This window comes from Cyprinodon variegatus, unplaced genomic scaffold, assembly GCF_000732505.1.
Source record: "Cyprinodon variegatus isolate N-32 unplaced genomic scaffold, C_variegatus-1.0 Scaffold559, whole genome shotgun sequence".
Taxonomy (NCBI): Eukaryota; Metazoa; Chordata; class Actinopteri; order Cyprinodontiformes; family Cyprinodontidae; genus Cyprinodon; species Cyprinodon variegatus.
Window position 1 is genome coordinate 406,680 of NW_015151012.1, and position 14,610 is coordinate 421,289.

Genomic DNA, 14,610 nt, shown 5'->3' on the forward strand with positions numbered 1-14,610 from the left:
TTAACATTAAAAATAAATGAATTTTTGATTGTTTGAGATGGCAACAACTAATTTCCTATATAAGATTAAAAGAAAAAAAGGTTTTCTAGTAAAAGTCATGTTATATTTTGCGGCTCTACACAACTTTTACGTGGTCGAACTCTGGTCAAAACGGCTCTTTGAATATGAAAGGTTGCAGACCCCTGGTCTGGTGGGTGAAAAAGTAGGGGATTTGCAATTTCCCACAATGCACCTTGAAAAGTAGTGATCATCCATGGTAACTAGACGAGCAGATATATCCTGGAATGTCGCCATAGGCTGTCGCTACCCAACAGCGCCGACAAACGACAAAGATGGCACAGGCACCGCACGGCGGAGCCGGAGTCCCCTGACCAATAGGGAGCAAAAAGTAGTGATCATCTGTCAGAACAGTCAGTTTACTAAGTTCACTATAAAGTCCACTATATAGCCCCCGCTGTATATAGTGATTGAGGGATTTAGGGGTTAGGGCAGATATTTGGATACAGCCATGGTTTTAGGACCAATAGCTACACTATTCTTGCCTTTGAGGCGGCCATATTGGATACAGAACGCCAGGAGTCCAGCCTTTCTTCCCATAATAAAGAACCAGTCTTTTTATTATTAAAAAATAGCATGCAGCATGTTTGGTTGAATACTATATAATGTGTTTGAAAGTGTTCAGCAAAAACTTGAGCGGATCTTAAAAAGGTGGCATTTAGTGATGGAAAGGTATAAAGAACAAGAAATGGATTTTGATTGTGTAAATTCCTGTTAAAACGCCAGAAATCAAAATGTTTTTCCACCAGAAATTGTATATTTTATTGTAGATAATTCAACTGAAAAGCAAGCATTCCTCATTCAAAGAAATAAACCTAACCATGTAAAGCCTGTACTTACCTGGTTGTACACATGGAAACCTTCATGGTCGCATAATTTGTTAATGCAACATTTAATTCAATTTCAGCATGCAGGTTATCTCGATTGCATGATACTGCTTTGTTAAAAGCTTAGTTTTCTTCACAGGAATTAATTATTTGTTAATTTGGATATTTGTTGTAGAATAACAGCAATACAGATTGTTGTATTTTTCCTTAGCATATACCTGAAAGAATTAGCTTTTCCTAAAGTCATGAAACTAAAAATTTGGTTCCATTTGGAGAACAGTACCCTAAGAAAATGTTACTGTCCTTAGTTGCAATTTAGTAAAATTTAGTAAAAAAAAATGTAATAAAAAAATCTAACGTCAAGGTAAATGGACTGATGTTCAATTTCGGTTTCATCAGCTTATCACATTTTCTCCTATAAGGTTTTGGAATATTCTAGCCATGTTTGAATATTTTCATTAGAAAAAATAGAGTCTTTCATCTTTTGTCCTTCTCTGTCCGTACATATGGAGAATGCAAGTGATTGTTGCATTCAGAACATGCTGTGTTCCAGTGTCTGGCCTCTTGGCAGCCTCCCTCCAGTTTCAGTCTTGCCTTTCATCCATATGGGAAAAATGTCCACCTTGTGTAATACCCCATTGTCCCATATTTTCTCTAACTATCGGTGACTGTATGTTTATTGTACCATGATGTATACATATAGAATGCTTTGGAAGAGAATGTACTTTCCTCCTGACTGATAAATCGGCACAATGAGATTGTGTTGTTACCTAAATTACAGAAAGACCATAAAATGATCTCAGGACAATAAATTAGTGTTATAAATAAATATATGTGTGAACTTATGTTGATTCCATATTGAAAATGAAGGAAAAGCAAAGTTTTTGATTGCTTAATGCAGCTACATAGATAGCATGACGATTTAAGAGGTAAACAGACCTATTTCAAATAACATCCACTGCAGGTTGATGCTGAGAGAGACGTTTAGATTTACGTACAATTTGCAACAATTCATCTATTTTTTTAAGGATGTTTAACAATTAAGTGTAAAAATTTCAGAGGTATATAAATGAGTCTCTTGATCAGAGCAACAAATTGGTAGTTCCAACACTGCAGCAGTCTACTCCATAGAAAGCTCTGTATCTGCAGCTGCAGCCCTGGCTATGTTCATGACTTGGATGCTGACTGTGCTTTCAATGACTGTGACATAGGGCCTTCTCCCATCTGAGATGGTCCGTTATGTCAGCAGCGACCCAATAATAGCTGCAGTGTACCATGCTGAGCACTGAGGCAAGTGTGACGTCCAGAGCTTAAGCGTTGTTGGGCCAAACCCAGAAGAAACAGGGGCCCTACTGTTTCCCCCAAACCAGACACACCCCAGCCACACAGTTAAGACGCATACACACATGGAACCCATTTAGGTTTTCCTCTGCCACTGTTCAAATGCCCCCAGGATAAACACTTGACTGAGCCAATAAGTCCAAGCAATCACCTTTACAGATGAGTTGTGACGCAATGTTCTGATTACAAGAGGAAGTGGGGTTCAGATGTTCCCTCGGGATGGAGTTCTGCAGATGTTGACATAAAGACATGTGAAATAAAATAAATCACCAACTGAATATCAGATCACAAACAGGACCGTTTATTTTTGGACTATTATTTATGAACGGAACAAACAAGAAGAATGATGAACCAAGAAAACCTGGTTAAAAATATGGATTTGACTGATCAAACAGTTGATCTACACCATATTGAAAGCAATAACAAAATGTGGTTCGTATTTTGTAAAAACCTTTTCATTACAGTAGACGACATTCCTCACTGTCCACTTCGTTCAAGGAATGACAACAATGGGACAGCCGTTAAATGAATCCAGAAAAACCTGCTATTGTTTTTTTTTTCTTTCCGTGAACTTAAACAGTATTTGCCATTTTTGAGAGTGGACTTGTTGCCTCAGGCTAGTATTCAGCTTTAGCATCCATCCACAGTTAATCTAGATTTATTCAAGAGTTATCATTGAGGGTAAGATTTTACCTCCTTAAATGCATTAAACAGCATTCACTTAAAAAAAAACCCACAATAGTTTTGTGCTGATAACTCACTCCAGAGCTGCTAAGATCAGAGCACCAAGATGAAATATTTTCTGCTTAGTTTGTCCAGGTTAAAAAAGTTCACCTGCATTCTACTGTATGTGTCCCACCGTAAAGATAAATAAGGCAAGGTCTAAATATAGGCACGCATGTCTGGGAGCTGATGCTTACAAAGACATATGAAAATGATTAGAAGAAGAAATATGCTATTGAAAACGGATAAAAAAAAAAGGAGATAAAACAAGAAAAGTATGGGGCCTACGGCGGAGCCTTGAGGCACCTCTCATTGAACTATCTTGGGTTCTCCATTAAAACCTATTTTAAACTGCATTGGCATTATTTTCAATTTTTTTAGAGAAATATTGTAGTGATTTTAGATTGCGTAGGCGTATTTGGATTAAAAAAGAGGGAATTAAAGCCCGCTTTCAGGTAAATGATTACGATTTTCAATTCGCAATGCTGTTACATTTCATTTGGAAAACTAGTTATTTCTTCTGTGTCCTCCTTACATCATCACTTCAGTGTTTGCGAATTCTGAAGTATCCAAAAAATCCATCTTGAATGTAACGTTTCGACTGTTTGCTAGGTTGGACCCATTTAAAATGGACACACTTGACATCAAATCGGACTAACAGCGAGGGAAAGTCTGACCCGAAGTAAATCAAGGGAAATAGGCTACAGGCTAATAGAGGCATCAGCGCTGAACTACTGAGGCGTCGGTCTGCTCCTTAAACAACACTTTATTCATTAAGGGTCAAATAAAAAGGCTAGTTTAAAGATATTTTTCAGTAAAAACGTACATAACGTGTCTTTAAATTTCCGTTTTTGATAATAGTACAGGGGCCATAACAGGGGCTAGGACCAGTCGTACAGGGGCACTGGCCCCTAATGGCCCCCTGTCTACTGTAGATCCAGTCTTCAGTGAAATCATAGATAAATAACTATTTTAATAAAAACGTATTACATAATAAATTTATGTAGATATTAGTACTTGCAGAATGATTACTGATAAAAGTAAGTAAGTAATGACAATGGAGAAGATGCTCGCCCAAAACTCAAACCTATATATGTTTACTTGTTAGCAAAGGCTGTGGGAAAGTATAGTTTGTCTTTATTTAGAAAATATGGATGTTTTGCTAATTCATTTTCCTGTAGGAACAGTGTAGACTATCTACTTTCGGCCTCCCCTTAATGTACATTGGTTATTGCCTGGCCACCCTTATAAAAATTTTCTACGCCTCTGGTCTTATGTAATATTCTACTATTCTCAGTACATGCATTCTGATTGCAGTGGATCTATAGAGGAGCTGAACTGTGGTATGAAATGATTCTTTTGATGATGATCCCATTAATTAAAATGAAAATGCTTTTGGACTGTCCGTAAAACTAACTCAGCTCAATGATTTCCCGCAGTGTAACATCACTCCCATCTTGTAAATCATCACCTCTCTGTCCCTGCTGACCTCCTCCTCCTCCATAGTCCAGGCTGGTAGCCTCCTTCTCGGATGCTCGTTCGCGTGTGCCGAGCGCGCGCCTGCATCTTTTAAAACGGTTCCTCCCGCGAGGCTCCGCTGTTCAGTCTGCATTCAGCAGCGCGAAGAGACACAGCGTTTTGACACAGTTAACCCCCTCTCTGTGCTGGTCTTTGCGTCCGAGGCGATTCACGCACATATATGGAAGAGACTCGGAGCGGTTTTATTCATTTATTCAACACGCAGGGAAGAACAGGACCGTTTCCTGATAGTTTGCAGCCTTCATAAGGTGTTTGGAAAAACTACCTGAAGCTTTACGGGACATCGTTTGCATGAAACTTTACCCAGGTATGATTTGATTGAACAACGTGACAATTTAAATGTTCTTTCAGTGATAATGTTCATTTTTTTTGTTTAGTTATTTGGAGTATTATAAATCTTAGTTTTAGAAAATGTAATGCGGCTCCCTATGCGCGTTTGGAACGCAGCTCTTTTAACCCGCGCCAAACCTAATTAGAAATTTGTCATTTTTATCTATTTTTGTGCAATTTAAGTGATTTACTTTAATATACTGAGTCTTTTTTTGTATTTTTCAATATCCATAGACCAAAGCAATTATTTCGGCTTCTAAAAAGAAAGGGTTACTCTTATAAAAATCGAATTCAAATGTTTTTTTTGTGTGTTTTTTTTTAATATAATTTCCCAATTAATGAACAAAAGCAATTAAATACGTGTTTAAAAAACAAACAAACAAACAAACAAAAACCCTGGCAGAGCTGCCATATCGAGGTTCAAATGCCATTTTTGTCTCCCACTAAATGTCTAAAGTTTCTGCCAAATGCAATAAAATGCAGACAGGGGCCCTTAGACATGATCTCATCCCTGTCAATTTAAAATTCTGCTTAGCTTCTGCAAACCACTGGAAAAACTGCATGTCTTCTACCCAACAGAGTACAAAAGGATATAATATATGAGCTGTATTCAATCATGTTTCCAGAAGTGATGCAGCCAAGATGTCAAAAACATGCAAGAATTTTTTATTTTTTTTACTTTTATGACACATTGGGGATCTGATTCTGTCTAAATCTTAAATGTTTTGCAAGAAAAAACAATTTTTCTTAAATGCATCAAGTCTAACAATGGATTTAGGATGAGGATTTTCTTTAGTGCACATGTGAGTTCATAATTTGCTCCTTTGTGGGGCTGCATGCCTGTGCACAGTGATAACCATCCCATGGTGGCTTTGTTTTGATGCTAAACTATCATGCAGGTACTTTTCCATGTTTGCGCTCCGTCTGTGTAACACTATAGCAGCACGTTTGGGGTCAGCATACAGAGCTGTGGGTCAAGCTTGAATCCCCTTCTGTGACTTGACGCAGTTTGAAAAGTATTTCTATTGTTTGTTTGGAGAAATATTTTTCAGGGGGGCTGGGTTGCAGAGCTGTTTCCTGTAGAGGGGGTTTCACTAACAATGGTCGCCTCGTCTGAATCCGTTGGTGTTTCTCTCTGAGGTTCTAAGGACTGAGCTCGGATGTTAAAAGAATGGCCCAAATGAGAGGTGGTGGAGGTGGGGGGGTAGAAGACAAAGGCAGGTGGATGTGGTTGTATAACGCTGCAGTTTAAAGGGTCTCGCAACAAAAGGTTTCATTTGAACTTGTACTTTTAGTTGTTCTGATGTAACCCAGCGTTTTTTGGCCCGTTTCCAGTCCCATCAAGGATTTTCAAGTCTCTGTAGGACCTAAACCAACCAGTCTGTAAATATTTAAAGATTCCCGTTTGTTGGAGATGAATGTTTCACTCTTAGCACATCACATCGTCACATTTGTAACCATTCCTGTTTGGCAGCCTTGAGCTGCCAGCTGTACTGACTTGCTAGTTTTTTCCATGAGTGTGACATTGCAGAACTGTAACCTTTATTTTCAAGGGTCTGGTTCTCATAATGGAACAGTTTTTAATCCTGTTCGTTGTTGATATCAAATCCAATAACTCCATTTTTTTTCCTACCTAATTGCAGATAAAGACGCCGGATCCGCCGCTTCGTTTAGCAAAGACAGGTGGATGATTGGAAAACGCGTCGAGGACGACCAGCTCAAGTCGAGCAGTGACACCTCCCCTAAAGCTTCCTCTAAACCCAACCTGAAGGGAGCCATGGCCCTCGGCAGTTTGAACCTAATGCAGACCCTCAAGAACTCCCCGGCAGCCTTCCGGCGCCGCTTCCGCCGGGACCGAACAGAGTCCCTGTCCCACGGTGACCCTCTGTTCAAAGTCCACTACCTCGGCACGGTGAAGATCTTCTCTCTGGACCGAGAGCAGGCCCAGGAGGCCATCTCTCACCTGACGGAGGGCGTCGCCAACGGGAAGAAGCTGAGCAAAGATCACGCTCTGGTCGTGAGGCCGAGATACGTAGAGGTCAAAGAGCTGAGCACGGGGCGGCAGCTCACCAAGACGTACCTGCAGGACATCGCGTACTGCGCCGCCGACGTCGGCCGACCCAACGTCTTCCTGTACATCTGCAAGCACCAGGGGCAGCAGCTGCAGTGTCGGGTGTTCTGGTGCAGCCGGGCGGAGCGGGCGCGAGACATGACCGCCTGCCTGGCACGCTCCTTTCAGCGAGCGCTCAGCGACTGGCAGGATGGCTCAGCCTCTCTGCCGCCAGGAGAGGCCAGAGGCAAACGTCTAGAGGAGTCTTCCAACACGAAGAGCTCTACGCTGCCCGCTGGTCTGGGGAAAGGTGAGGAGAGAGAAAACTAAAAAATGATAGCTTCACTTTATAAATAAGCTCAGAAGAAAAGTGTTAATTTCAGTCATTATTCTTCCATCCAACAAATATCCAAATATTTGGTTTAACTCGTAAAATTTATGCTCAAATCAATAACGACATTTTTATTTTTCCTCCTCAGTTCGCTGGAAGAGAAGAGGCTCAGCATCCAGAAGCCCCATGAAGGGAATCACCAGAAGAGGATCAGCCTCCGACAGTTGGAGCTGAAACAAGAGGCTTCTACGCTAACCTGGTTCTGACTTTTAAAGGTGGAAAAACTGCATGAAGGAAGGAAGTTTGGGAGGAACAGAGTTGGACTGCTCCAGGAAAGGAGAAGGGGGGGAATTTAGCTGCCATCTTGATCCATATTTGGTCAAATAACGGCAGCTTGTTAGGATGTAATCAGAACTGACGAGTGTTTGGTGTTATGGACATGATGGGCTGCATAAGGCATCTGACTTCAGAGAACCCTGGTTGGGTGATGTTTTAAGTGACCTTAAGAAACAGTAAATCCATGGTGGTATGAACCTGTTTCCTTCTCTTTCAAAGAGATGTTTGATGCAGATCCAGTGTGGTTCCCTTCCTCCTGTCAGCCAAAGTTCTCAAGCGATCCCAAAGTGATCTGCTCGTTATGAAAAGGTTAATGTTTGTCTGAATTGAATGGCAGGTCTGGTAACTGTGCCATCATTTGTAAATCATAAATCATCCGCTACGCACTGCAGATAAAAACATGGCGGTAGCTCTGGGAGGAGGAGGACGACGCTGTGTTCCTGTTTGGAGCCTCGGTGAGGAATGTACAGCCGTGCACCTGCATTCCAAGCTGAGGGGGGAAATCTGAATTGGGAATCGTCTATTCACGTCCGCCCCCTGATTGTCTGTCCAAGAGCTGCACGCTTTTTAAAACCTGATGATTATTTAGGTTTACAAATACGACTTGAGGGCAAACGGTACATCTCTAGCCTACCGTTATCTTCCAACTTTATGATTTCTCAGCTAAGCTAGAAACGACGACTTTTAAGGAATTTTATATATATATATATTTTTTTTCTTTTTACAATGTGCCACTTTTGTAAGTGGATTTTAGTATTTTATATTTGAAAGCCTTACCAAAAGCGCTGCTGATATCTGGAAAAAGTTATCCCTGCCTGCTCTAAGCTGTATTTTTATTTGTACCGTTGTTGTTGCTGTACATATTTATCTAAATATGTATTTTATGGAATATTAAAGTTTTTATACAGTCTTTGAATGCCTACGTCTTGTTTCAGTAAAAACGAATGTTACACTACATCAGGGATGTTTTGTTACCAAACATGTTTTTCTTTTTTTTTCTTAAGAGATATATTTAGCTTAAAGCAAACAAACCTTTTCCTCAGCCATGTGTTTACGAGGGAGGGAGGAGATTGAGGAGTTTTTATTTTAGGGGGGTCCGGGGCAGGTCTATTAGAAAGGTCCTGGGATTTGTAGCCAGTCATGGGAGTCATTTTCCACTATGGCTTCTTAATATTTCACCAGGTTTCTTTCATGTGAGCTACTGCAAATGCTCCAGTTGTAGAAGGAAATAAGATCTCCATGGTTTAACCTAGAATAATGACTTCAAACTGAACGTGTATGGATTTTATTTTAGATCGTTTATTTAAACAAATGTCAGTACAAACGTAGAATAAGTTCACTGAATTCAGCTGTAGGTTTGGATGCTTACTGAGCAAAAAGTAAAAAGATCTAAAATAATATGGAGAGTCAGCGGGCTGCTTGGAGCTAGCTAATGAAGAGTGATACACTATATTTTATTATTTTCTTAATGTCTTGTGAGAAAGTAGTCTCCTTTCAGCCAGCTTAAAGGCAGTGTGCAGCAGCATGCTTGGCTGTGGTACCCTATGGATGATGAACGTTCCTTCTAAACGTGTCTGATTGGCAGTTCTGAAATGTTTTAAAACCTCAATAGAACTTTAACTCCAGTAAAACCAAATAAAAAATGAATCTAATAAAGCATCCTGAATTACAAAAAAAAAAACAAAACAACCCAGACATATTGCACAATTAAACCCATTTGGTTCTTCGACAGGACTTCATCTTGAAGAGTGCTGCTCTGTGGAGCTACTGGCCTTTCCAGAGCTTTCTCTGAGGCGCTGCTGCTCCAGCAGGGACTGGAAATGTAGACGCCTCAGAGGTTTCACTTCCTCTACCACTGGAAATGGAAGGAAAAAGGAAAACAATATTCAGTATCTGTCATATCAGAGTTTACAACTGTTCAAAGTGGAGCAATTTAAAAAAAGGCTGCTTTTTAGACACGTTAAAATCTCGTTGAGTCACACCCTATGGATAATGGAGGGGTTGTAAAAGCACCGTTTGGAAAACAAACACCAAACATAAACATTCTTATCTATTAGAAACACTTTTTGCACAGAGGTTAAAAAAAAAAAGCTAGTAAACTTGAATTTAGGGAAAGAAACCTGAGGCAATTGCACAGGTCCCATGTGATGCTGAAGCTATGATAGTTAGCTCCAACCTGGAGTCAACAGATGTGACTGCAGCCGTTGGTTAGAAGCATCATGTTGTCAGGTTATTCTATCTGTAGTAACCTTTAACTCTGTCTGAGCCAAATAAATATGACATTAATAATGTATTTTAACATCTGTTCCTGGGGTGGAGCTCAAACATTTAGCATTAACTTGATGAACTTTTATAAATAAAGATGTTGATGTAATAAAACAAACAAAAACAGTAAATCTAAGGTAACAGGGACTCATAAAAAGATAAATTAATCATTAATTAATCCAAAAATGACAAAACGATACATATGAAAATAAATCCTGTGCATCCAATCATGTTGAAGACAAATTTTAGAACCGCACGCCTCATTAAAAAAACGGCAGAAATGTAGAAAATATACAAATAAACATAATACAAGCAAAAAAAAATTATTTTTTTATGACCAAACATATTTATTCATTCTTTAATCAAGTTATTTAAACATTCATATTTGTATTTATTTATTTATATGTGTTTTTATTTATTTTCATATTTATTTTTGTATTTTTTTTGTTCCTCTTAAGATTAAAGTTGGCTGCCTAAAATAAGAATCTAACTTCCATAATAAGCTTTGTTTTGTTAAAAAACTAATAAGCTGACATGCATCAAAACCCTGATGAGTAAAATATTGACTAAATAGGGGAAAATACTGACATTAGAGCAATCGCTTCATACAAAGCACTTTTTTGGCTCTTATTTTTAATCCTTTTTCTTTTTTATGTACATAGAAATGAATAAAAGTATCATAGCCTAAACATAAATGAAAATGATAAATATATACCCATAAATGGTCTAAAAAAAAACTGAGCAGCCTTGTAAGGTTAATTAACAGCGCCACCTACAGTCTCTAATTTGAATGTTTTATTGTAAAAATGAAACACCTTTGTCATAGTGCATCTCATCCCGATTCCCATAAACCAGATACATCTCCAGGAAGCTGAGCAGAGCTCCTGTGACCAGGAAGCGGTCCTGCAGGGGAAGGCTTTTGATGTAGCGCATGTCCAGGGCGAAGGGGTTGGAGGGAGAGGGAACAGTGCACAGACACACCAGCTCACTCACGATATCCCACACACGAATACCTATGAAGAGAAATTTGAAATGTGTTTGTTTTTATAAAGATTGTGCAGCTTAATTAATCTAGTGGTGGAAAACTGGGTAATTATTCTCAAAGCTGCAGGTCAAACAGTAACCTCCAGCAGGTGGGATTCCACTCTGTTTCCACACCTTGCGTCTGCCAGTCTGTGATGGACTTCAGCTTCATGGGCGTGTCCTTAACCATCGAATCCATCCCGCCGATGTTGACCAGCCTCTCGTGATTGGAGCGTATCCAAGCGTATGGGCGACCATACTTGACGTAACCGGCCAGTAGAAACAGAGTGCAGTTCACCTCCTGTTGAAGGGAAAAAAAAAAACACATGACTGAGTTCAAGGGTTAAAGTCAGAGGGGAAACAGAGCGAAACGTGTTAAAGTGTTTCTAAAACTGGTGCTTTACTGGTACTGCTATTTCTCCTTCGCTGGGAGACGCTGGGAGAAGATGCTCCTCACTGCTGAGCTCCTTGTGACTTGAAAAAAAAAACAAACAAGAAACTATTTAATCCATTTAGCATTCCATCTGACATTTATAAACTCAAACAGGAAAAGCAGCAGTCTTCTGAAACTAAACACCTACATGTTACTGTAAGCAGACACACACAAAGTCACATCAGTCACCTGTCTGTCTGCGTCACAGTCTTGGAATCAGGGCTGATGGTCTGGAAAGCCAGCGGGCCTTGAGGCTCCCCGGGAAGGGGCGAGCTGCTCCTGCTGTCCAGACTGGGAGAGCTGCTGCTGGGAGACGGATCACTGCTGCTGGAGGACAATGTGGACGCCCTGGAGACCAAAAAGCCTGGAGAGCGCCAGCCCTGCCAAGTTTGAATAAAAACAATATTAGTACACATGAATTTTTCTCACATTGCTCTGCTTTAGAACCACAAACTAAAACACATTTTATTGGGATTCTTTGGGATAGAGCAACGCAATGTGTGGATAAAATAAAAAAATGTATGCAGATAAGCATCGACTGTCAGGTTGGAAGAAGTTTTTTAACATAACCTTTGAGCTGGACTCATATTTTTGTATGCTGTAAGTAACTGTAACAGAAATAAAGGCTTAAAAACATCAGATTGTGTAATCAATCAACATTATTGGTTTACCTTTGTGGGGGCTGGAGCCCCACAGTGGTATCCTTTTTATTTCTTTCTTTCAATATTTAATTTTGCAATTTAGATTATCTTGCACCGCTGTTATGGTGAGCGCACATACACACCAGAACATTAATTGTCAGCCATCTTGTTTTCCCCTTGTTTTTGGTTTGGCAAAACCACTATACACTACCGTTCAAAAGTTTGGGGTCACATTGAAATGTCCTTATTTTTGAAGGAAAAGCACTGTACTTTTCAATGACGATAACTTTAAACTAGTCTTAACTTTAAAGAAATACACTCTATACATTGCTAATGTGGTAAATGACTATTCCAGCTGCAAATGTCTTGTTTTTGGTGCAATATCTACATAGGTGTATAGAGGCCCATTCCCAGCAACTATCACTCCAGTGTTTTATTGGTACAATGTGTTTGCTCATTGGCTCAGAAGGCTAATTGATGATTAGAAAACCCTTGTGCAATCATGTTCACACGTCTGAAAACAGTTTAGCTTGTTACAGAAGCTACAAAACTGACCTTCCTTTGAGCAGATTGAGTTTCTGGAGCATCACATTTGTGGGGTCAATTAAACGCTCAAAATGGACAGAAAAAGAGAACTTTCATCTGAAACTCGACAGTCTATTCTTGTTTTTAGAAACGAAGGCTATTCCATGTGAGAAATTGCTAAGAAATTGAAGATTTCCTACAACGGTGTGTCCTACTCCCTTCAATGGACAGCACAAACAGGCTCTAACCAGAGTAGAAAAAGAAGTGGGAGGCCGCGTTGCACAACTGAGCAAGAAGATAAGTACATTAGAGTCTCTAGTTTGAGAAACAGACGCCTCACAGGTCCCCAACTGGCATCTTCATTAAATAGTACACGCAGTAGCCTGCAAATGATCTTATTTACCTGCTCTAATTAAGGGTAAATACACTTAATTTAAGAAATTTTGACTTATTTCTAGAATGTTTTTACTGTATTAACTCATAAAATCGCAATAAATAGTTTTTTTTTTAAATAATATTGGTTAAAAATAACTGAAATTAATTGCTTGGCATCAAAATTACAGATGAGAAAAAGATCAGCACTGCGTTCAACTAAAAACAAGCAGCTCTTCCATTAATGTGAAAGTCTGCACACAGTCTCAGATGAGGTGAAACTAACCAGATCCTCATTGACGACAGTCAACAGCAGCTCCTCCTTTCCTCTCAGCCAAGGCTGGAAGTATTTAAAACCCTGCAGAATAAACAACATGCAACGTGTGTTTGCAGAACCGTCAGCTGTTCCACATCTAAAAAAACAAACAAAACGGTTCTGATCCAACCTGCAACGTTCCCAGTAAAGCCAAGTCGCTCAAAAAGTGCTGCAGCTTCCTCTTCTGCTCCTTCTCTTTTTTCTATTCACAGATTAGCATTAAAAGATGCACAAAACAACAGCAATTAAACCACAACTTTCTCTTTGCTTTGAACATACTCTGAAAACAACAATGCAACTGCTTTTGGCATTTACTTAACATATTTAGTTAGTTAGTTCAACAAAATTGTTTAATTTCCTACCCTGCCAACATGAAACAATTGTGTTAAACTAACATATGATGAAGTGAATGCCAAAAATGGTTACATTATATCTTTCAGTGCTTCATCCACTTTCATTCCGTAAAGATAAACTAATGTATATAAACAATATGTTTATCCAAAAAGGCATTTCTACAAATTCATTTTTAATAAACAAAAACCTTTCTTTTCCAGTTTAAAAAAACAAATAGTCTATTAAGACTATTAAAGGCCCCTCTAATGTAAAAGCTATTAAAACTCTTCATTTATGTGCTCTCTAGAATGTCTTTCTGTCATTTACATTTCTAAAATCCTGTATTTGAATACATGTAGTCCTTTGGTAGTTCTAATTTATCTTTTTTTTTAGTCTATCACTTTTTACTGCCTTATTTGCCATTATGAATAAAAAAAAAATAATTTAATTAATTAATAAGCCCATCTGAGGTAGGTAACCAATAAGACTACTTCCTGTCTTGTAACCTAGCAACGCCTAATAACATCATCTGGGGCCTTCTTTCACATTGAAAACATTTTTTTTATCATTTATTTACAAAAATGCACCAAATATGGAAATATCCGAAAAAGCATTGTGACGCGAAAAACATGACGTCACATCATACAACAACCAGCGGCTGAATAACTGCTGTACTTACACTGGCATTGCTCATCTTCTGCTAAATCACAGGAAACAGTCCTCTTCTAGCAACGCGCTGCTTGTCAGCTTTTAAAACATGTTTCCTACTCTTTAAATATAGCCTGTGTAATTAGCTAGCCCTGAAAATAAAGCCTTTATTGTGCAGCTCTGCCTGGGTGTTGTCAGTTCAGTTCATAGGATGCAGCAGCAGTGGGAGGCTGAGGGTGTACTGCCCCCTAGTGGCTCCGCTTCAAACTGCACCAACATTAAGAACCAGCTCCCTCTGCTGACATTAAATTGTTTAATACGGAAGAGGAGTGGGGCCACTGAAGAAAAAAAAAAGAAAAAGAAAAAAGCGTTAACTGGTTTTTAAATATAATTTCAGTTTGATATGGGAAAAAAGTCAGAACTCTGACTTTAATCTCAGAAAAAGTCAGAATTTTGACTTTAATCTCAGAAAAAAGTCAGAAATCTGACTTTAATCTCAGAAAAAAGTCAAAATTCTGAC

General features: G+C 39.1%; 2 protein-coding genes across 2 annotated transcripts; one reads left to right on the forward strand and one right to left on the reverse strand.

Annotated features, from left to right (window-relative positions):
• Positions 1-4,548: 4,548 nt before the first annotated feature.
• LOC107095595 lies at positions 4,549-8,444 on the forward strand. The gene is made up of 3 exons (XM_015391752.1): positions 4,549-4,794; positions 6,461-7,177; positions 7,347-8,444. Exons 1-3 carry the CDS (start codon positions 4,779-4,781, stop codon positions 7,430-7,432), a joined length of 819 nt encoding a protein of 272 aa, XP_015247238.1. The 5' UTR covers positions 4,549-4,778; the 3' UTR covers positions 7,433-8,444.
• A 785-nt stretch (positions 8,445-9,229) lies between these two features.
• On the reverse strand, positions 9,230-14,303 carry LOC107095600. The gene is made up of 8 exons (XM_015391756.1): positions 14,122-14,303; positions 13,240-13,311; positions 13,080-13,151; positions 11,445-11,635; positions 11,227-11,296; positions 10,931-11,123; positions 10,615-10,812; positions 9,230-9,389 (listed from the first exon to the last, which is right to left on the reverse strand). Exons 1-8 carry the CDS (start codon positions 14,134-14,136, stop codon positions 9,271-9,273), a joined length of 930 nt encoding a protein of 309 aa, XP_015247242.1. The 5' UTR covers positions 14,137-14,303; the 3' UTR covers positions 9,230-9,270.
• Between the last annotated feature and the right edge of the window lie 307 nt (positions 14,304-14,610).

Coding starts and splice junctions, on each gene's coding strand:
- LOC107095595 (XM_015391752.1), top strand. Junction 7,178..7,346: donor GCCCGCTGGTCTGGGGAAAG/GTGAGGAGAGAG, acceptor TTTCCTCCTCAG/TTCGCTGGAAGAGAAGAGGC.
- LOC107095600 (XM_015391756.1), bottom strand. Junction 13,152..13,239: donor CTTTACTGGGAACGTTGCAG/GTTGGATCAGAA, acceptor TTTATTCTGCAG/GGTTTTAAATACTTCCAGCC. Junction 11,297..11,444: donor ACTGTGACGCAGACAGACAG/GTGACTGATGTG, acceptor TTTTTTTTCAAG/TCACAAGGAGCTCAGCAGTG.